At 40.1% G+C, this 21,723-nt stretch overlaps 1 protein-coding gene across 2 annotated transcripts in view; it reads right to left on the bottom strand.

Moving 5' to 3' along the window:
- Positions 1-21,723, bottom strand: part of LOC308533911 (uncharacterized protein C1orf21) — a 174,127-nt gene that overhangs the window by 54,075 nt on the left and 98,329 nt on the right. For both annotated transcript variants that reach the window (XM_081112132.1, XM_081112133.1), the window contains exon 3: positions 19,959-20,053. In XM_081112132.1, the coding sequence (XP_080968258.1) occupies positions 19,959-20,053 (95 nt within the window). The remainder of the gene's footprint in view (positions 1-19,958; positions 20,054-21,723) is intronic.

Below are 21,723 nucleotides of genomic sequence, written 5' to 3'. Positions count from 1 at the left end.
CAGAATGATAAATAACTTGCCTGAGGCCAGGGCTAAGTAAGTGCGATGCCAATCCAGTGCTTAACCGCTCCACTCTCCTGCCTTGCTATGACTGGTTATGACTAGAAGAATGCAGCATAATACAGGATAGGTATAGTAATCACTATTTTAAAGTATATCTCTATTACATTTCAAGTAATAATGATATTTATAGCAACTACTACATGCAGAGGAACTGTAATTGCTAGGCATTGCATTAAGCTTTGTACAAATATCAGTTCATTAAATACTAAAAGCCCTGTAAGATACTGCTAAAGGGAAGGCATTGTAAAGAACAAAGAAGTATGAAGATTCTTTCCCAAGGTCACCCAGCTAGTAAGTTGCAAAGCCATGGTTTGAACCAGGAACCCTGAAGCCCAGGTTCCTTCTCCACTGTGCTCCATCGCATATAGGGGCAGGATGTTTACATTCTGAATGGCATTATAAGGTAAACGAGTATCAGGTCAACTTATTTTTTTTCTTTCTTAAATATTAAAAAAAACTGATTTAAGAGAGAGAGGGAGAGAGCAAAACACTGATGTGAGAACAAAACATCGACGGGCTGCCTCCTGCATGCCCCCTACTGGGGACTGAGCCTGCAACCCCGGGCATGTGCCCTGACCAGGAATCGAACTGGCAATCTTTTGGTGCACAGGACGATGCCCAACCAACTGAGCCACACCAGCCAGGGCAGGCTGCTGACTTCCTTTTTAAAAAGGCACAGTGACTGCTTCCATCAAGGTCACCAATGATCGCCTAATAGCTCAGTTTAACAGAGGTCTCCCAACTCAGTCACCTGGAGAGGTTACCACTCCTCCCCTCTTTGAATTCCCTCCTCCCACCTAACTGCCCTCTCCCTTCCATTCTCCTTTCCTGGGCTGCTGTCTCCTCCCGTCCCCTTTCTCATCAGTGCTCCTAGCTTTGGGAAATTGTTCCTCTTGTCAACCTATGATGATGGTGACCAAATATACATCTCCAGATTTTTCTCCAGGTGCATGCACCCACATATATGTGTATCTGGACCTGCTTGCTAAATACACGCATACATATGTGTACGTGCAACATCTATCTCTTTCAACAAAGAACTGTTTGTTCTTCCTTGCCCTCCCAGTTACTGTGTGTGGATACCTTTTATCGTCCTTATCACGCAAAGCTAAAATTATCTATTTGCTCATATATCTCGTCCACCAGACAATAAAATCCCTTATCTTTTCACTTCTGTTTCCAAAACAAGTTGTAAAGGTCTGGTAGATACTCAAGAAATGTTTATGAATTGAAAGATAAAAACAAGAGTAGAAAGAAAGCATAAAAGAGGGTATTGCATTAGGTGCCAATCTATTTGAAGAATGGCTATAGAAAATAATAATCAAAACTGCAAAAAATAAAATGGCCTTGGGTATCATTTTTATTCTTAATTAAAACTGGCAAGAGTTTTAAACATTAAAACATTCATTGCTGGAGAGGCCCCTTCTTTATCTTGGTGTTGAAATTGGCTGTCTCCATATGCTGCTGGTGGAAGGCACTAGGCAATGCTTGTCAAAAACAATAAAACTATTCAAAAACAATAAAACTATTCATAACCGTCAACCCATTGAACTCGCTCCTGGAAACTTACCTGAGGAAATAAATCAACAGAAGAAAATAGCTGTATTGGAGGATATGCTTACAGCAGCATTATGTCCGATATAATAATGAAAAATCAGAAATAGACTAATACGCAACAGCAGGACAAAAGCAAAGGAAAATCAATTTGAAGTACTTTTACGCATCCATTAAAATTTAACACGATGACTCTAAAGGATAATGGAAAATTATATAATGCTGAGGAAAAAAAAGCAGAATGCAAAATTAAATGCTGGCTAGGATGGCCACTCTGTGAAAACAACTGCTTGCACCTGAGCAAGAACAGAAAACGTCTGACAAGAATTCATAAAAGTGACAAATGCGTTGTGATGATGGGACTTTGTATATACTTCCAAATCAAATTTTAAGAAGCAGCTGTCACGATATGGAATGAAACACAGGTTGGATACAGGTTCCACACTTTATTAGCTATCCTGCCTTAGGCAAGAAGCTTAGCTTCTTGGAACTTAGCTTATTCATCCACACAATGAGAATACTATATTTCTATCCCTTAGCCAATTAAATTCAGTCAACTTATGCAATGAACACTTAGATAGCACTGACTATGTACCTGGCACTGTTTGTAAACACCTTACAAATACTGACTTGATTGCCTCGTTTAATGTCAAAACAACATTTTAAGATGATGCACAAAGAGGTTCAGTAAATCTCCATTGACAATAGCAAGATAGTAACTTTCAGTGGCTTTCCAATGTCCATGGGATCAAATCTAGCAATTACAGCAACTGCTAACATTTACTGAGTGTCTGCTAATGGGCAAGCATCTGCTAAGCGCTTCCCTTGCCTTATCGTATGTAGCCCCTAACAATAACCCATTAGGTAGGTCCTGCAATTGTGTCCTCAGGATAGTCAGGCCCAGACAGGTTAACATGCGAGTGAGCGAGAGAGCCAAGATTTGAACATGCATCTTTCTGAATTCGGAGCCAGGTGCTGTGTCGCTGTGAGATGGTGAGCTCCAATTTGTTAGGATGGTATACTCGGTCCTTCAGAACCCAAACCTCACCCACACGCTCCTCACTCCACATCTGAGAGAGTTCTGAGTTGAAGGCATAACCTTTAAAGCCCTGGGCCTCTCCTCCTGCTGTCCCTCACCTGGTCTTCCTCCACACTCCTATTCACCCTTCAAGGCTGCACCTTCTGGAATCTTGAGAGACAATTAATTGTTCCCTTATCTGCTGCTCTTTTAAATAGTAATTTGTGCCTCTAAGTCACTGCGTACCATGTTGTTTTTATGCTTCTTACCAGCCTGTTCCTTCCAAACTCAGTTCACAAGGAAAAGACCTTGCTTTACATAGGTTTGTGTGCTATTGTATTCCTGGCTCTAAGTACAGTTCCCAGCACATGATAAAGACCCAATGGCTACTTGCTAAATAAATGAACCAATACTTCCAACCAGTCCATATTTCTCTATAAGGTTTTTCGGAGTTTTGATGTTGAAGGTAGTTTAGCTAAATGAGAACAGAAAGAAGGCTTCTGTTCACCAAGAAGGCTTCCCTGATGTACTAAGTGTGGGGTAAGTACGTTAGTACCATGTGTTTATTCATTAGGCCTGTTTGCAGACTCTAGGGCTTGCCTTCCCCTTCTAGAGAATTCCCTCATAATTCTCCAAATCAAGGACAGTCACTGCCACGTAACTGGTGATTAAGGAATATGTGTTGATTGATTAAATGAATTAATAAATGAGTGGGGTTAAAACATTTTCTTTCCTTAGGTCACTGATAACATATTTCAACTTGTAGAGTGCTCTTCTATACCAGTGCCAACCTAAGAATCAAAAAAAACCAAAAACCTTTCAAGTCCATGATGCTCCTAAAATTGTGTGTAACAATTAAAGGAACAACTTAAAAAGGTTAAACAGGTGGTTCATCAATGTTGAATCTTCAGTGATTGGGAGATCACTGGGAGCTCTCAGCTCATAAACGATTTATTTTTCTTCTAAAACCAGACTAGAACCTTTTGAGAAAGTAAAAATGCTTCCCACTTAAATGTTCTTTAAAAACACACGAAATAAAGAGATTCATTTGGTGGACATGTTCTCTCTCTTTACCCCGAGGTCAGTTCGGTACTGAGGAACTATTATTAGAAAGCTCTCAGTTGAAGATGCTCTTAAGAAGGAAGATAAGATGTGCGATGCTGTGTGATAGAAGCTAATTTTAATTACCCAGTTTACTAGGGTTACTGAGATATGCCAAACATTTAGCTAATCAGCAGGCTCTTGAGGCAAGAGGACTGCCTAGTGATAGACACAATTTTTCCTCATTAATGAGTGATGAAAAATTCTAGTTAAACATGCATTTTCACTCATACTGAAATTAAATTCTAATAACATGACTAATTTAAACTTGAAAATTGAACCATAAGACTTTAAATGCAATGATACAACATCAACCACCATATTCATAAACATTTTTAGGAAAGTAAAAAAAAAAATCATATACTAGATTTATAAGTTCAAAGACCTGAAATTGAAATTAATTAGAAGACTCCATTACAAAATTATATGGATGGTGCTCAGCAGAATAGTAAAACCTAAGTTATCAAGCACTGAAGTGCTTAAAACCCTCTAGTAACTGGTAGGTGTTCTGGGCATATGATACAGAGAGAAATGAGAAAATAGAGATAAGAAGAAAACAGCTGGCTTTCCTTACGTACTTACTACGAGCTGCAGAATACCAGGTGTTTTACAAAAATTACCATATATTCTTCCAAACAACACAGAAAGGTAGAAATCACTACTCCTATTTTATAGAGGAGAGACCACGGCTCATGGAGTTTGAGTGAGGTCATCAGTCAGAACGTAGCTTGGCCAGGCTGGATGCCAAAGACTGCTTTTCCTAGACTCGGGACCAATGCCAGCCTCTATCTGAGACATGAACAACACAATGGTTTTGTTCCCTGGATGAGGTACAGTTAGCCTTTTGGGTAGCTGGTACCTACAAAGGCGTTTCCCCCAAGTATGAAGTAGATGTGTTTCTCTGTCAGCTTTTCTTTTAAAATAGAAACTTGAACCACAGACATCATCCAGGTTTCTGAAGCCAACTGGATTTCCCACAACGCTTTTCACATAAAGCTGTCCCTACCCACCCTGACATTGGAGCAGGTTAACGGCTGTGCCTGACTGTCGTTCCCAAAGACGGCTGCCAGTCTCTCCCATTTGTGCCCCTCTGCAGTGCAGCCCTGCCACACCCCCATCGAGAGGGAGAGCCTACCTTTCCACTCCCGCGACTCTGGGCAGGCTCTGTGGCTGCTCTGACAAATGGCACTGGAGGAAGTGCCGCTGGCTCTAGGAAGCCAGCTGTCAGGTGAGAAGGGAGACTGTTCGCAGACCACCCTGCGGTGAGAAGCCCACGCCACGTGGTGAAGTTGTATGTCGGTGCTGGTCGATGGCTCCAGTGGAGCTCACAGCCAGCATCAGCGACCAGCCCTGCGAAGAGGCCACCTGGAACCTACAGTTGAGCCTTAGTGTGACCACAACCCCAGCCAACATCCAAGTGCAAGTGTGTGAGCAGCCCTAGGCAGGAGCTCTCTCGCTGAAGTCAGTCCATCCACAGAACCAGGAAACAGTACCTTATTATTGGAAGGCTCTACACATTTTGTAGTGGGTTGTTCGTCAGTAATAGAGCATCACAGTAGTGGTGGTGTTGGTTTTCTTCTAGGATGAAGCAACTATTTCTTTAAGCAACTGGCAGATTTGGGGGGAGGGGGGTTATATTAAAATATCATACATACCTAGAGTGGTGGCTGAGCCAATTCCCTAGGAGAGGGTTATTCTCTTAAAGGGCTGAGGGATGATAAAAGACGTACCTATGTAAACATTCCTACATTTTGGGCTATTTCTCCATGAACAGGCTACACAGAGGTGTTCTTTTTCAAAGCCGATGCTTTTATTTTTACCCAGCGAACAGAGTGCATTCTCAGCAGAATGATATGTTGGCAGTGAGTTTACCATCCAGCTGTCAAACGATTCTCTGTTTAAAGCAATAACCAACCCGAGTGAGTCCCTGAACAGTTTCAGAATGCCCATAACCTCACTGATGTTTGTATTACCTGCCAAACTCCACCTGAGCTGATGAGAGAGAATTCAGCACTAATGATCCCAAGTGAAAGAATAAAGTGCTGGGAACGGAAGGATGCTCCAACAATACTTAGAGGGTAAGTCTGAAAGGAAATAGTGTGTAGACAAAAAAACAAAGTCTATTCTAGGGGATGTCAGAAGACTAGCACAAATTTAACCAAATCTCCTCACCTCCTATTGTTCAGTTTTTAGTATTTTGACAATGACCTTAAGGCCAAGCAAGAAACTGAATCACGAAAGAAAAATTTACTAATGTTCAAAATCCTGCACTTACTAACCAAGAGGAGGCAAATATATTCCAAAAAACTTTCCATAACCAGGCAAGACTAAAGGAATTATGGTGTTTCATCAGCATATTCCGTTCTCTGGGAAATCTGGTTAACTCAACTTTCCTGTCATTAATGCTAACAATAAAATTAAAAACTTAGTGCGAAAGAACAGTTTCACAACAGAACTTAAATTATGTCTTTTTAAAGACCTCCTAAATAGCAAAGCAATTTGTCCACATGTGAATGTATTTACCTTCCGAGTTTAGAAAACCCTGAGAAGTTATATGGTTACGTTCCCTCCCTGACCACACCACCGACAGCAGAATGAAGTTTCCACCGGTTCTCAATTGAGATGAAAGTTGTGTGAATGGGCCTTTTCCCTTCTCTCATGACAGTGTCCACTACAAGGGAAAAAGGAACTAACATCAGAAACAGTAAGAGTGCTGCTGTGGTGCTCGGCTGTAAATCCTTGTCTTAAATGCTTTTGGTATAACTTCCTTTTCCTGAGTTTTAAAAGCAATAAATGTCCACTTAAGAGGAAAACATTTTAAATGCAGAAAAGATTCTTTTTAAAAGAAGAGGAATGTTTCATAACCCTGCTCCCCAGAGATAACTCTCCCATATGCTTTTGGTCAGTTAACACAAGCAAACTTCTCTTGGAGTTTAGTCTTTAGGTGCATTTCATGATTCGGTCACAAAATTCCTGTATATATCGCAACACTGATATGGCTTCTGCTTACACAATCAGAACCTTAGGCCAAAATTTCTTTCTTTTTTTTAAAAAATATATTTTATTGATTTTTTACAGAGAGGAAGGGAGAGGGATAGAGAGTTAGAAACATCGATGAGAGAGAAACATTGATCAGCTCCCTCCTACACACCCCCCACTGGAGATGTGTCCACAACCAAGGTACATGCCCTTGACTGGAATCGAACCTGGGATCCTTCAGTCCACAGGCTGATGCTCTATCCACTGAGCCAAACCGGTTACGGCAGGCCAAAATTTCTTAATGCTCATATACTTTCTTGGTTTAAGATAATAACTTAAAAAAAACACTCAAAAGCCAAATGATAGAAAAGAAGATGTCGTGAAATAAAAAAAGATAAAAATCAAGATAGATAAAACTAGCCCTGACAGGGTAAGCTCAGAGCCTTGTCTCGATATGCCATGGTTTCTGGTTCAATCCCCTGTCAGGGCACATTACAAGAAGCAACTAATGAATGCATAAGTAAGTGGAACAACAAATTGTTTCTCTCTCTCTCTCTCTCTCCCTAAAATCAATATATTTAAAAAAGCTTTTAAGACAAATAATACTAGAAGCTTATGATCCAATCACACTGAAATACATAGGAAGAGTACATTGTATAAATTTTATGGTAATTTTATGACAAATTAAGATGCTACAAATGGAAGTTAATTTTGCATGGAAGCTAATGGTATGAAGATAATTATAATAATCAAAATTTATGTAAAAATAAAGGTTTTAAGAAGTAATGTTAAGATTAAAATAAAAGCTATTTTCTTCCATTTACCCCTGCAGGCATGTTTATCTTTGCCTTAAACAAAGCAAAATATCACTATTTGCAAAAGTGGAGAAGCAGAACAGTATTTATTTAAGGGGGAAAAAAAAAGCCCACTATTGTTTCCACTCAGAAAATATTGGTATTGTTAGTAGCTCATCTTAACGTACTCCCAAACTAATGGCTACTTTAAGCAGTCACTTTTTAGAGTATTTTCTACAAATACTCTAATATCCATAATATCCAAAGAGTTTCACCTCAGTTCAATGATCTCATCATTTCTGAGACTTCAAGCTGCCCTGAGGTTGAAGCAGGAACCTTATAAGTTTTGATGTTCTTGGTCCATAGTATTGGGTAAGGGTGCTCTTCTTCAGGACACTGAAATCTATTGAATGACCCAAATCTTCTATCAGCCAGTGAAGTGATCTTGTCCAACTGTATTGATATGTGTAATTCAGCACTTTTGGAATAACTGATGAATATTTCAAATGTCTAAAAAAATACTGATATCCCAGTTCTGTATCCTAATTGAAGGGATGTACCAATGGATGGGTGGGTGACTGATGTTAGAATATGTAATGAAACTTCTGCTCATGTCATGATTCCCTGAATGTAACCATTCCTCCCCTCTTGTGCAATGTTCTCATGGGGCAGTATCTTGGGTCAAGTTCAAAGGCGGCATCATAAGGATGGGCCAACTTATCCGAGTCAGGCCCAAGGAGGCCATTACTTAGGAAGTCTCATGAGGATATCCAGTTTTACATTCCGGTATAAGAAGAGAATGAACCAATCCTCTTGCCTTGCTTTTCTCTAGGTTCTAATAAAAGGGAAATAGCAGATTCCAGCAAAAGTAAAGCTTCAGAAATACAACTTATTCATCTATTCATGACATATTTATTAGTACCTGCCTTAGGTCAGGTCCCAAATTAAAACAGATAAGGATCTCACCCCAGTGGACCTACATTCTAAGTTACAAACACATTTTAAAAGGTAAAAACTCAGTAGTAATCAAAGAAATGCAAATCAAAACAAAAAAATTTTGGTAGCAACAACTAAAAATTGCAAAATTCCCCCTGTGGTAAAGAAGATAAATGGGCACTCTCATAGTCTGGTGGTAGAAAGGCAAGTTGGCCAAAGATTTCTTTTTTGGAGAGAGGGTAATTAAGTAGATATATTTGTCTCAAGAATCCTATGTACAGGGATTTATCCTAAAGGAATGACTGAGGACAAAAAGTATTATGGAAATGTTCACGAACGTATTAGTTTTTTTTGGTGACTACAAATAAAGCTACTACCGGCATTCATGTGAAGGTTTTTGTGTGATCTTAGTTTTTAAAATCACTTAGGAAAATACCCCAGGAGCATGATTTCTGGATGTTAGGTAAGGCTCTGCTTAGCTCTGTAAGAAACTCAGGTCCATTATTTTTCCTCAGGAAAAAAAAAAGTTATATCTCTATGTATATTAGGAATAAAAACATAAAAAACAGTTATGGGATTTATGACTGATTTTTTATTTCTTTTTATCCACTTCTCTATTTCCCAAGGATGCTTTTAAGTATTTCAAGCAAGTGACACATTTATAATCAGGGAACAGTTAATTTAAAAGCACAGTGAAATAGAGAATAACAGGAACAAACCAGGTCCAATGGCTATGGTTTGTTCACCTTGCTCACTGGACCACCAGCTCCTGGACAGCAGATGTTCTGATAGGACGTGGTGTCGGTCATACCAAACCTTGTGAGTGCTCAGACATCATCACATGGACCGTCTCACTAGAATGAGGCTTTCCGTGCGAACGGTTGGTGTTCCCTGACACTCCTTTTAGGCTCTGCGTGTCTCAGGCTCAGGAGAAGTAAAGGAACCCTAGTTAGCATCTGGGAGACCCAGGTTCATGTCAGAACTTCTGCACCCCACTTCCAACAGTGACACGTCTGCTTTGTTTCTGAGACCAGCCTATACCTCATCTTCTAGGCCCAACCACCAGATTCCTGTCTTGTTTCTGGTCTAAGTGCCCTCCACTTTGCAAATCCATAAAGTAGTAAAAAAACCTGGTCAGCCTCCAATGGAGCAAGCCCTCAAATGATCTAGCCATGAGCAGAAGTCTGCCAGTAAATAGAAATCTATGCTATACCATCACACTCTGAAATAAACAAAAAATAAAAACAAAAAAATGGAGCCAGCTCATTAAGATTTGGAAAATAAATATAATTTATTTTCAAGGAAGGAGGAAGTTTGGCACCTATTACCATATGGAGAACCCAGGAAATAAATTAAATTAGGCCGAGCATGAACAGAGCAAGCGGTGACAATGGCATCTTCATACATCTATTGGGAGGTTGACAAGCTAAACAATACATCCCCCTGTCTTTAAAGAAGATGTGTGAATTTTTTATGCCTGGTTATTTATTTCTCTCTTTCCTGAAGGGCAGGTGTAGAATCTGTTGTCAGTATTACCAACAATCTTTTCAAAACAAACAGGGCTGGTAGAGTCCTTATCTCTGTTAGTACTGGGTATGACTTGCTCACAAATAAAAGTCCACAAGAAGAGACACATCTCAAAGCCGACTCTTGGAAACATTAACCTTTCTTTCGATATCCTCACCTCCGGGGCATACATTATTAATTTCCGGTAAGCTACCTCACTGAGTTTGCCAACCGATGAGTGAAACTTAGATGCTTCGGTTTTATTTTTAGCATCACACAGGAGATAAGAGAGAAATATGAACAACCCTCAGAAAAGGCTCACCTCTGCGCTATTGTTCTGGATAGTCTAATAGCGATGGTTGCATCTTAGGTGGCCTGCTCAGTTGTCACTCATTCCTCTCCACTCTGCTGTGCAATGGGGCCCTTTGGGTAAAAAATACCCATGTTTTAGATAAGTCAATCCAATATCTGAAATGACCAAGTGGATCACGTCAAATCGAGCTTTCGAGAAGGGCTTCTTTTCACTTCCTATTTCTACTGCGCTTGGAGAAGAGGCCCACAGTCTAAACCCCAGGTATTGTTTGTGTTTGCTGTACTTCCCACAGCTGAACAGGGAGCGTTTCAGGGGCTAAATGAGCAGCTATCCTTTACCGAGCAGGAGAAGGTCAGGAGTAGCCTTGCACCAGAACTTCAGACAGCCCCTTGAGTCCAAGGACAGCATATGTAAAAGCCATCACGTTTTGCAACAATGCTAGGAAAAGGGAAGTCATTATCAACACCCTCAATCTTTCAATTAGACGAGCAGAGGTCTGCTCTAATTATTCTGTAGTTACGAGCACTGCAAACTGGTTGAAGAATGTGGCTATCTATAAACCAGAAATTAATGTGCTAAAACAGAAAAAACAGCTGTCACACACCAACTAACCAAATAAACACACCGCGCTCCATCAACCTCCATCTACTCGTCACTCAGGCCACATCTCCATGCCTCCTGCTTGAAATCCCTTTCCAAACCTATCTGCCAATGAAGCCTTGCTTTAGTTCAAGGCCCAGCTGCAAGGACAGCTCTCTGAGACTCTCCCCAGATCTCCCAGTCAGGGTCCCATCCTTGCTCTCCCGAAAGACTTCATGAGGGTCACTACTAGGGACCTACTGTGTATGTATCTGCTGCCCCTTGAGTTTCCTGAGAGTCGCAGCTGTGCTTTGTCAATCCTTATATTCCTTCAGTGCCCAGACAATGCGTAGCTGACAGCGAGAACTGAAGACATTGAATTAGAGATGGATTCAAGAGGTCTGTTGTACAAGAACCCTAAGAGCATGTTCACGTGCGTGTGGTCGGCTCAGTGGACTAGCATGGAAAAGAGAAAGAAAAAGCCATCTGAAATAGGATTTCAGTCATGTCCTGCTATGGCTAGCGTTTTTGGATGATTATAGTAGTTGCTCCAAAAACCATCTTCGATTCATTGGTTTCTGTATCTGTTGAGTAGAACTCTAACACTGCGCTTTCTTTGTTAGAGAATGAAGTGTGTATGATGATATGTCTTGGTTCAAAGGGACTGGCATTAACTCTGACTTAAAACCAGAAGAATGCTGTGCCTTGCCTTTGTTTCCACCATGAAATAGCAACTAAGCTCAGAAACAAACCCAGGTGTCCTGGAGTGACAACAATCATCACTCTAATTTGTGTTGGGCTTTGTGTTTACAAAGCACTTTGTGGGCATGCTCTTATTCTCGTAACATTCTGTCCCTGAATCAGGAACTTTGCTTTTGTTCAACACTTGAAACTCACAAGGCTGACTCGACAATCCCTCATCTGTAGAGAATTAAAGTCTATTCCTGTCCTACGCTAAAACAAACGGGCACAGTGCCAGAGGATTCTGTAAGACCTTGAATGTGCGTGGCTCAAATAACACCAAAATGCTAGCTGGACAGAGGACATCTCCAAGATCGATGAAGAGGTAGCATTCTTCCCTCTCATTCCTTCCTTCTGTGCCACCAAAACCTCTACCCACCCGATCTGTTATTCCTTTAAGAAACTAAAAGGTTCAGGTAGATCATGCCAGGGATCCTGATGCTACTCTTCTAATAATCTGGAAGCACCCAAGGCTGATGCATGAGAGAACAGGAAGTGGGAATGAGACCACTGAGTTAGATCCAGGGGAACTTTGGGGATGAGTCTCGTGCTAAAGTGATGTCTATGAAGCTGCTCTAGGAGGAAGTTTCTCTTGTCTGGATCAGATACTCTCAGGACCACCCTCTATCTTCACTTTGGTTTGGGAACCCTCAGTCCTCTAGATTTTTCCCCAACCAGGAATTATCTCCCTCAAGAGTAGACCTCCCCCTACAGCCCATGCCAGGCCCAGCCTGAGCTCAAATCCAGCATACACCTGGAAGGAAGGAGGAGAGGGAAGAGGTGCTTCACAGAGCTGGACTTTGTCTGTCATGTCTCTTTGCTTATTTTACCTTATTCTCAATAGAACCAGTAATGTTTAAATGGTTGGGAAATTGGGACAACTCAAAGTCACAGTCTTTTGTCTTATTTGGTTTCTAAAAATAATTACTTGACCTTCCATTTGAGGACAAACACTCAAAGATAAGCAGTCATTGCTAAGATCACGAGGAACAACCTTTAAGCAGAAAGTCGGGTTGCTGGTCTAGTAGCTGCTCTAGAGAGTCACTGAATGAGTAAACATCATCGAATTTGTTAAAAAGAAGAGTTTCAATCGACTCTTAAAGGGCTCCCAATTATGAGAACATTGTTATGGGAATGTGCATATCTTGGTATAATAAACACTATAGATCAAAGTTTATAATGTTCACATGCATTTTATTCCTCACAGGTCTACTCTAATAAAGAGAGTGATATGGTGACTGTGGTCTTGAGTGCTTAGCTTTCCCACTGACCTACAGTGACGAATGGAATTGCTGACTATTCTCTGGTTTCAGGCTGTCAATCAATCCAATGCTTTGGGGAACACTACGTGGGCCTGCTTCAGCCACATGTATTCTGTGGGTCAGGGACACGTCCCAGTTTTCACCAGCTAGTTAACCACTGCTCCAAGGGGAGTTCTCATAGTTTCTGGAACATTTCCTCTTATCCAACATATCTTCTAATGTCCAAGTCGTAATTTCTGCATCTAGATGCTCTGACATTTACTGGAAATGGAACACATTGGAGATAGGTATGGAGGCTCTTACAAACTCAACAGGCAGAGGGAGAATGTAGTCACGCCTACAGCTTGATTCTACTCTCCCACAAACGCACATTAGAACACTGTTTATTTTGCCATTTGATTGTACTCAGGAGCTGGTGAGTTATACAAGGGTGTTTCCAACCAGTCTTCACCTCTATGCATAAGTATAAAATCAAAGTGCAGCCACCCAAGATATATGTCATCTGATGTATGTCATCTCATTTACACAACAATAGCTGAAAACAGCGAATAAAAAACCACTGTAATACATATAAATCTAGGAAATGCCAAAACAACAACAAACAAACCCATCACCAACAACTAAACACCTAAACAAACAAAAAAAATCCACCAGAAAATGACTTATTAATGCCTATGGAGGACAGCTAAAGAATGACAAATGTTAATCAAGGAAAACAAGGTAATGTGTTAGTGTATAGGAAAGGGGAGCACTTCACAACTAAAACCAAATGTCTTTCTTTGTCAAGATACTTACTTTGGAGAAACCAAGGGGACTGGATACTACCAAGTCTGGAATAATTTAAATTATTTATATGCAAAGTGTGAACCTACACAAAGTGAAGCTGGATGATCCTTGGGCTTCCCTTTAACTGCCTTCTGTTAATCAGATATCAGAGAATGAAGAAACACCAAGAATATTTAAGATAATGAAAAAATGACATAATCCAATTTACATTATAGATTCCCAAGTGGCCAAAAATTGGAGCTTTGTTATTATTATCCTACCTTTTTAAATTTTAGATCACACAATCTACTTGTATTTTCTTTAAAAAGTTAATAACACTGAAATTCCCTTTTAGCACCACATACAATTCAGTCTCATCCTTCTCACCCAATCCAACTCCATTGTTGACCACAGCCAATGGTGGCATTTTCTATGCCAGAAACTGTGCTGAAAGTTTGCAGGCATATCTTATTTAACTTTAACAACTCCCTGCTAAAGTGGGTTCCATTATTATCCCCATTTTGCAGGGGAGGAAATTGAGCCTTGGTTCACTTACATCCCCCATCAACTCAGATACCCACTGTTAGTAGTTTTGGACACATCTATCCAGATTTTTTTGTATAGACTTGGATGACAATTTAGCAGAATCAATCAATCTCTCTCTCTCTCGTCACACATATACATCTTTATATATAGATGTAGATATAGATAGTTGTTCTGTTTTATTAAAAAACCTTAATTGGTATCATACTATACACATCCATTCTACCTCTTGCATTTCTCCAAGACAGTTCATAAGCTCTAAGTCATCCCATATAATTGCTGTCTACTAGACTATAGCTATGCCACTCTCCTGCTGACAAGCATGGAGGTCCTTTTCCATTTCTCACTAATAGAAACAGTACTGCAGTGAGAAGTCTTGTGCAAGCTTCCTCATGCATGCAGGCAGCTGCTGGGGTGAATACCCAGATATGACAGTGCTGGCTCATGGGTGTACCTGTTTGCATTTTAATAGATTCTGTAAATTGCTCTCCAAGCTATTTACCACTAGTATGTGAATACAGATTTTCCTACAACCACGCCAACATACGATATTATCAAACTTGAAAGTTTTGCCAATCTAAAGGATTATGCTTGAATTTGCATTTCCCTGACTACAGTGAAAGGTGTATTTGGCAATGCCATCTAGACTGGTAATTAAACAGTAAAGGCAGTGAAAGCAGGGCAACATAAAAATGAGTATGTCATTTAATTTTAAAAACAGAGCTGTGCCTTCCATCTCCCATCTTCTGACGTAGGAACGATGCTCCCTTAAGAGAGGAACCACTGGCTGGAACTCCATACGCCCCGGCATTAACAACAACCTTACAATGCCCATCCAAGATTCCCTGGTTTGGTTTCTGATGTGAGTATAAAGACCCTGTGAATTAATCTGAGTGCACAATTTAACAGCGAGCTTTCAGTACTGTGCCTTCATCAAGACTTTCTAAGGCATTTAATTTAATTTTCACTCAAACGGCTCTCTTTCCACACTTGTGTTTCATTGGTGTACATGTTACTTAACTAAATCGCATAATTACAATGACATTCAACCAGTATAAACAGGCTTGGGAACCATCACACCGGCTCTTGGAAAACATACAATTAACTTGAGGGAGCGAAAGCACAGAGGTGTTCTAGAAAGCAGCCCACCAGCCATCCACGTAAGCACCCCTTCGGCTGCAGTCAGCATCTTTCGGAGAGGAATTTGTGAACCTTCTAATGCAGTGAGTCGGGTAAGAGATCACCCACCGTACTAGTGATGCGGAACATCTTTTCATATGCTTATTGTTAATACCTTAACCATGAACCATCTGTTCATTTCATTTACTTACTTTCCTAATGGATTATATTTTCCTTAGTTATTTACAAGTGTTCTTTCTAAATCCCAAATATTAATCTTTTGCCACTTATATGTCATAATTATTTTCTCCCAGGCTGTTGCCTATCTATTAACTACTTTTTCGGGTATTTATTGTTTTATAGAAGCACTTATTTTGATCTAATGAAATAACCACTTTTCTTTCTCCATAGCTTTGCCTTTCCATGTCTTATTTAAGAAAGCCTCTCTTAGCTAAGATTTTAAATATATCCTAGATTTTCTTCTAATACAATAATTTTGTTATTCCCAGTTTCCAAAGGAAGAACTTGAAGTTCAGAAGTTTTAAATATTTGACCAAAATTATAAAGCTAGAAATTATGGAGCTCAGACCCATACTGCTGTATATCTATATGTTATCTCCAAGTCATACCACCTTTCTTAAGAAGGCATTAAAGTCTGAGAGAGTAAAGTAGGATATACCATGTCCAGCAATGCTGAAAATTGGAATTAACACACATCTCTGTAGAGACATAAATGATTGGCATATAAATGATTCCTCATCAGCTTCAGAAAAACAGCACGAATCTCCTCCACCCACAGAAACTGCAGTCAGGGAGCCCAAGTGACTGGAGATCTAAAAATTCCAGTTATAAAATAAGTCATGGGGGTAAGGAAAATAGTGAATTAACATCATAATAACTATGAGTGGTGATAGATGGGTACTAGACTTAATGTGGTAACCATTTTGTAAGGTATATAAATGTAGATACATTATAATCTACACCTGAAACTAATATATGACTGTATGTCAATTATAATTAAGTATAAATTAATAAAAAATTTTAAATACTACTGAGCCAACTACTAGCTGGACCCCTAGGTCCAACTCCTCTTATTCATTCATTCACCCATCCATTCAAGTAAACATATACATTTAATGTATCTCAGGCAGTGGTCCTAACTCCATATTGTGCTTTGCTGGATTTCTCTTATTAGGTATTCCGCAAGTTCCTAAACTTGCTCAAATCCAACCTCTAAATTCACAATGTCCCTTAAATTGTGGTCATTTAGGTCACATGCCTTCTAATTGCTACCAGAAGCGAGCTCCCTGGGGTGGGATTTATGTCTGGTGGGCCTCTGAGTCCTCCAGAGCACAGACCTGGTAGTACAGCTGTTCTGTTACTGCGCCTACTACATTGTCGTGTGAACAGTGGCTTAACTTTCTCTCTTATGGACACACTGTGATCTTTTGAAGGGTGGGCAACAGTGAACAACGAATAATGAAGGGATAAAGGAAGGAAGGAAGGAAGGCCTTGTATTTTCAGCAAACACAATCTTCCTAGTGATTGTCCCACTTCATTGAAGATGCTATTTATTCTTGCTGCCACCGTCACCTTTCCGGGGTAGGGGTGGGGAGGCATCACAATCTTGGTACTACCATTATATTCTGATTCCTCTGTGTTTTTTTGTTTGTTTGTTAATTTCTGTAATGAGTTGTCAACGGTTGTTGCTTCTATTGCAACCCGACCAAATCCTTACTATTCTCCCTGCTACCACCTTAATTCAGGTTCATTGCTTCTTGCAAAAACTATTATAAATGATCTCCCACCTGAGCACCCCACACCAACCCATGTACACACACGTGCTGCTGCCACACAATCTTTCTCAAATCGTAATCGCATCACGCCAAGGTCTTGCTGAAAACCTCCAAAGGCTCCCTTGGATCCACGGAATTAATTTCAGATCTCTCAGCTAGACATCGAGGCTCTATATTACCTCATCTACATTCTGATTCTAATTTCCCACTGCTACCCTAACGACAATTTCTCTTCTTCCTTTCTATTCCCCAATCAAATAGGACTATGAGCTTTTTATTAAATCTCTTTTGCCTTTCCCAGTTCTGTTACTTCTGCCTGGGGCCCTCCTCATTCTGTCCTTCGAGACCCATTGGAAATACCAGCTCTTTCATGAAGTGGGGTCCGATAACCCAAAAGACAGATCTTTGCTTCCTCTGACATTGGCAACACTTTGTACTGCCCTCTTGGTTGGAATAAATCTCACTCTGTTTTATTTTTAAATATGTTTTTACTGATTTTTAGAGAGAGAGGAAGGGAGAGAGAGATAGAAACATCGATGAGAGAGAAACATCATTGATTGGCTGCCTCCTACACGCCCCATACTGGGGTTTGAGCCTGCAACCTAGGAATGTGTCCTGACCAGAATCGAACCAGTGACCTCTTGGTTCATGGGTCGATGCTCAACCACTGAGCCACACTGGCCGGACTCACCCTGTTTTATTTATAATCATTTGGTGCTCACCTTGTCCACTGCAACACAAGTGCCTGAAGGTGAAGGTCAGTGCCTTCCTTATTTTTCTCGTTTTCTGAGTCTAGTACAGAGTCTTGCACACAGAGGCAATCAAAATATTTGTTGAACTGAATTGTTCTCTCAACCTTCCTGAGTCTCTCAATACAAGTAAGGTCCTTACACATAATAGTGCTCAAAACATACTTGTTTAAGTAATTTCATAGTTCCAGAGCAAGATTTCCTGGCGTGTTTGTAACACTGACATTAACCTATTCATTTAGAAATCTCTCACTAAATAGCTGAAGGAAAAAGGAAAGAAACACCGACTCTAACATCCTCTATTCTTTCCTTCTGTTTTATATGATAATGCCTAACTCTTATTAGGTACCTATTGTGTACCAGGCATTGCACTCAAAGCCTTACAATACATAACTCCTGTCATCCTCCAAACAGCACCATCAGGGGGCACTTTTTCCCTAACTGATGGGTGGGAGATTTAGAATAGTAACTTGATCCCCCAATGAGCAAGCAAGTGGCAGGGCTGAGATTTGAACCCGGGCAGTTTCTGCCTCCACTGTCACCCTGCTGAGCCCCTTGATTTCCTCAGTTTTAAAAAGAACGTGTTTAAAAATACTTTGACCTACATCTTAAAGAAAATCATTCTTTGAAACATAAAAAACCGCTTGACTCAGATCATGTTAATGGAGGTAAAATTCAAGAACTGCTAAATCTATTTCATCCATCTTCCAATGTAAGCTTCAAATCTAGGAGGCTACTAGTTTTCTCAAGCTACATGCCTGGTCCATATCTGAGTATGCATGTAGTCCGCACCCTGAAGGACGGACCAGGTGGCCAAGGTGACATGCTCCCGGAGAGCTGAGAGTCATTCACTTTGGAAAGCAGTCTAGAAGTCTCAGAATCAGACACCCATTGACCTCCGTTCTCTGTGGACGTCTTTACACACTTGAAAACCGCTGCTGGAGGCCTGGACTCTGAGTGGAGGGCAGAGTTCAGGGGTCTGGGGTGGTCACAGGTGACCCACCAGTAAACGAGGCCAGAAATGTCTCTACCTTTGAATCTACAATCTGCAGAGAAAAAAAACACTGGTGTAGATATACTGGCCACGGTGCTGAAAAAGGGTACACCAGCAGTAAGAGGAAAGGAAACATGTTGAATTGGCCTAAATATGATAAGAGCACTTTGAGGGAAAACTCACACGCTGTAAGGTAAAGGTCATTTCTTTCCTGAAGTTTCAGAAATACAAGCATGGGAAGCAGGGATGGGCACCGGGTATTGTGGAAAATGACAGCCTTCGATACTCAGGCGCACTGAGTTCATATTCTGCAACCTCCCCGCGCTATCGCAGAAGTCATAAATACAAAGCACACCGCAGAAAAAGGAGTTTAAGTCAAGTGAAGATATTTTATGACCCTGCAAGCTTCTTAAAAGCACACTGAGTCGAACAGGAAAGAAAAGCAAATAGTTAATCCCACAATAAAACATAAAAGCAATTTTCTCCAGCAAACCTGAATAAATGCATATTCTTAATGATTTTGAAACCTCTTTTAAGAAATCAGCCAATATGACAATTAACTATATGTTTTTATAGAGACGGAATATCAAGTTAAAGCATGTCTATTGATGCATATTAAAGAAAAAGGTTCCGGCCTTTTCTGTTTTGGGTCATTACAGTTCTCACATGAACTCAATCCCCGAAACACCTTTACCATGACGAATGTGAAATGCTATTTCGATAGAGACCTACCTTGAAAGTACACTATTTCCCCTTGGAAGGCAACTTCCCCAACATGCTACATGCCCAGCACACCCTGACCTGTATAAGATTTAAAGGAGCTGGAGAAAAAGAAAAGAATGGTCCTCTCCCCATACATCTCAACCCTACTTCATGCTTTTTCCCTTTAAATCTACGCATTTTAAAACACTAATAATTTTGCTACTGTTTCCCCTGGAGCCTTCTCTATCAAGATTAAAGAAGGGCTTATTCAGGAACAAACAGGATACAGGAGTCATGGTTGGCTTCCAGGCAAGCTATAAATAGTGACAGCATTTTCAAGAAATCTTATGCCCAGTGAGGGAGTTGCCATTTAAACACGCAGCGCCGATTTTATTACAACGGTGTCACCAAAATGCATTGTTATGTGAGAAATTCAATTCTTACCAAGTTTTCTTGGTTCCTGGCTGCTATTTTCTGCTCCTCTTCTGCCCCGTTTTTCATGTATTTGACCTCTTCCACCGGTTTGATCCTATACTCATCTGAGTACCAAAAAAAAAAAAAAAAAGAAAAAAGACATTTGATAACTTTTTTCACAAAGGTAGGCAAGCGTCAGTGAGAAAAGCCCAATAGTGTGATGTGTTAAGAACCTTTTCCTGCGCTCTTTATTTGGGGTTCATTTGAAATCACCTGGATTGAACTTCACCAGCCTCTTTCTAAGACGCAAACTCCTCTGTCTACGGGGAAAGCTCGGCGCCACGAGGACAGCTACTGACAGTGGCACTGCCTGGCCCTTTTACAGGAGGCAGAGGGGGCTGAGGAAGCAGGCGGTTCCACCTGTAAAACTATTTGGGGTCTGCACACTCAAGGACATATCATGTCCTGGTCTAAGGAAGATGTTTCTCCTATGAACTAATATTTTCTTTATGAGAATGTGAGTTCAAAATACCAGTGGCAGCGATTTTCAGCAGTTCAGGTACACCTAATTTCTGAATTTTTCTTTTGTAAAAACAAAGTACTGTTTAAGACTAAAGAGTTTAATTGATCAACAAACTGATATAAACAATGGGAAATAAATTGTCCCTATTTGTAATCCCCATATTAAATATGGAGCATTCTGCAATTATTTCACACGCTCTACACACACACACACACACACACACACACACACACGCATGCACATACGCACACACTTCCATTTAACCTCTCTATAAAGTCACATGTACAAAGAGCTGTAATTCTAATGGATGTAACAGGTGGGTATATCATACAAGACTGGAGAGCACAGTGGGTCATGGTGAGACCTAAACTTCACAACAGCCAAGGAGAGAATAGAATAAATACTAATATTGATAAACATCATGAGACAAACTCAGGAAAAGATACAGCTAACGCTCTTTTTCCAGGGCAGAGGTTTGGTGATGACAATGATGACATTTTCATCAGAGTCCTATCAACAGGATATGACTTGAGCAAACGAGGTCCAAAATATGTGTGACTTTGAGTCATCTTTAGTCCGATTTGTCAGGGGGAAAAATCACAGAAACAATTGAATTAGAAAATTTCATCAGCTAATAAATTGATGATAGCCTAGCATATGGTATGAAATAATGTCTATAATAGGTTACTTGAAAGATGTCAATCAATAAAGAAGTTTGTATATCAGTTCAGGCAGTTGCAATATATTTTCTTATTGCCTATGACTAATTTGATACAATGAAATATTTTATATAATTTCCTGCCTTATTATTTATACCACTTTCTTTATAGTTTCAGGCTTCCTCATACTATCCCTTAGTAGACTACTACCAAAGATATTTGTCATAGCAATATTCCTCCAGGTAATTATGCTGTTCAAATGTCTCTTAAAATTATCACCCTTATGAAAGTAATACATGCGCATATATCTGAATAAAGACTCCAAGTTCATGGCTAAGCCAATCGTTTTTTCCACCTGATAATTCAAGGTAGTTATTGCTTTTGCTTCTTTCTAAAGAAATTAGAAAAACTGGTGAGAGGTTACAGTAATGAGCCCTGTAGGAATACCAAGTCCTAAATGCGCTAACAAGTTAATCAATGAATTCTGATCCACAATTACAACACACAAGAATTTCACTTTCCAATTTGATATTCAGAAGAGAAGAAAAGTGAATTAATAAAATCAGCACATTTAATTAAGGACTATTTACTCAGAATTTGGAAAAGCAGTTTT

The sequence above is a fragment of the Myotis nattereri genome (assembly GCF_964212035.1).
Source record: "Myotis nattereri genome assembly, chromosome: 18".
Lineage (NCBI taxonomy): Eukaryota > Metazoa > Chordata > Mammalia > Chiroptera > Vespertilionidae > Myotis > Myotis nattereri.
The sequence above is the reverse complement of the archived record's forward strand: the minus strand, read 5'-3'. Positions and strand labels throughout refer to the sequence as shown.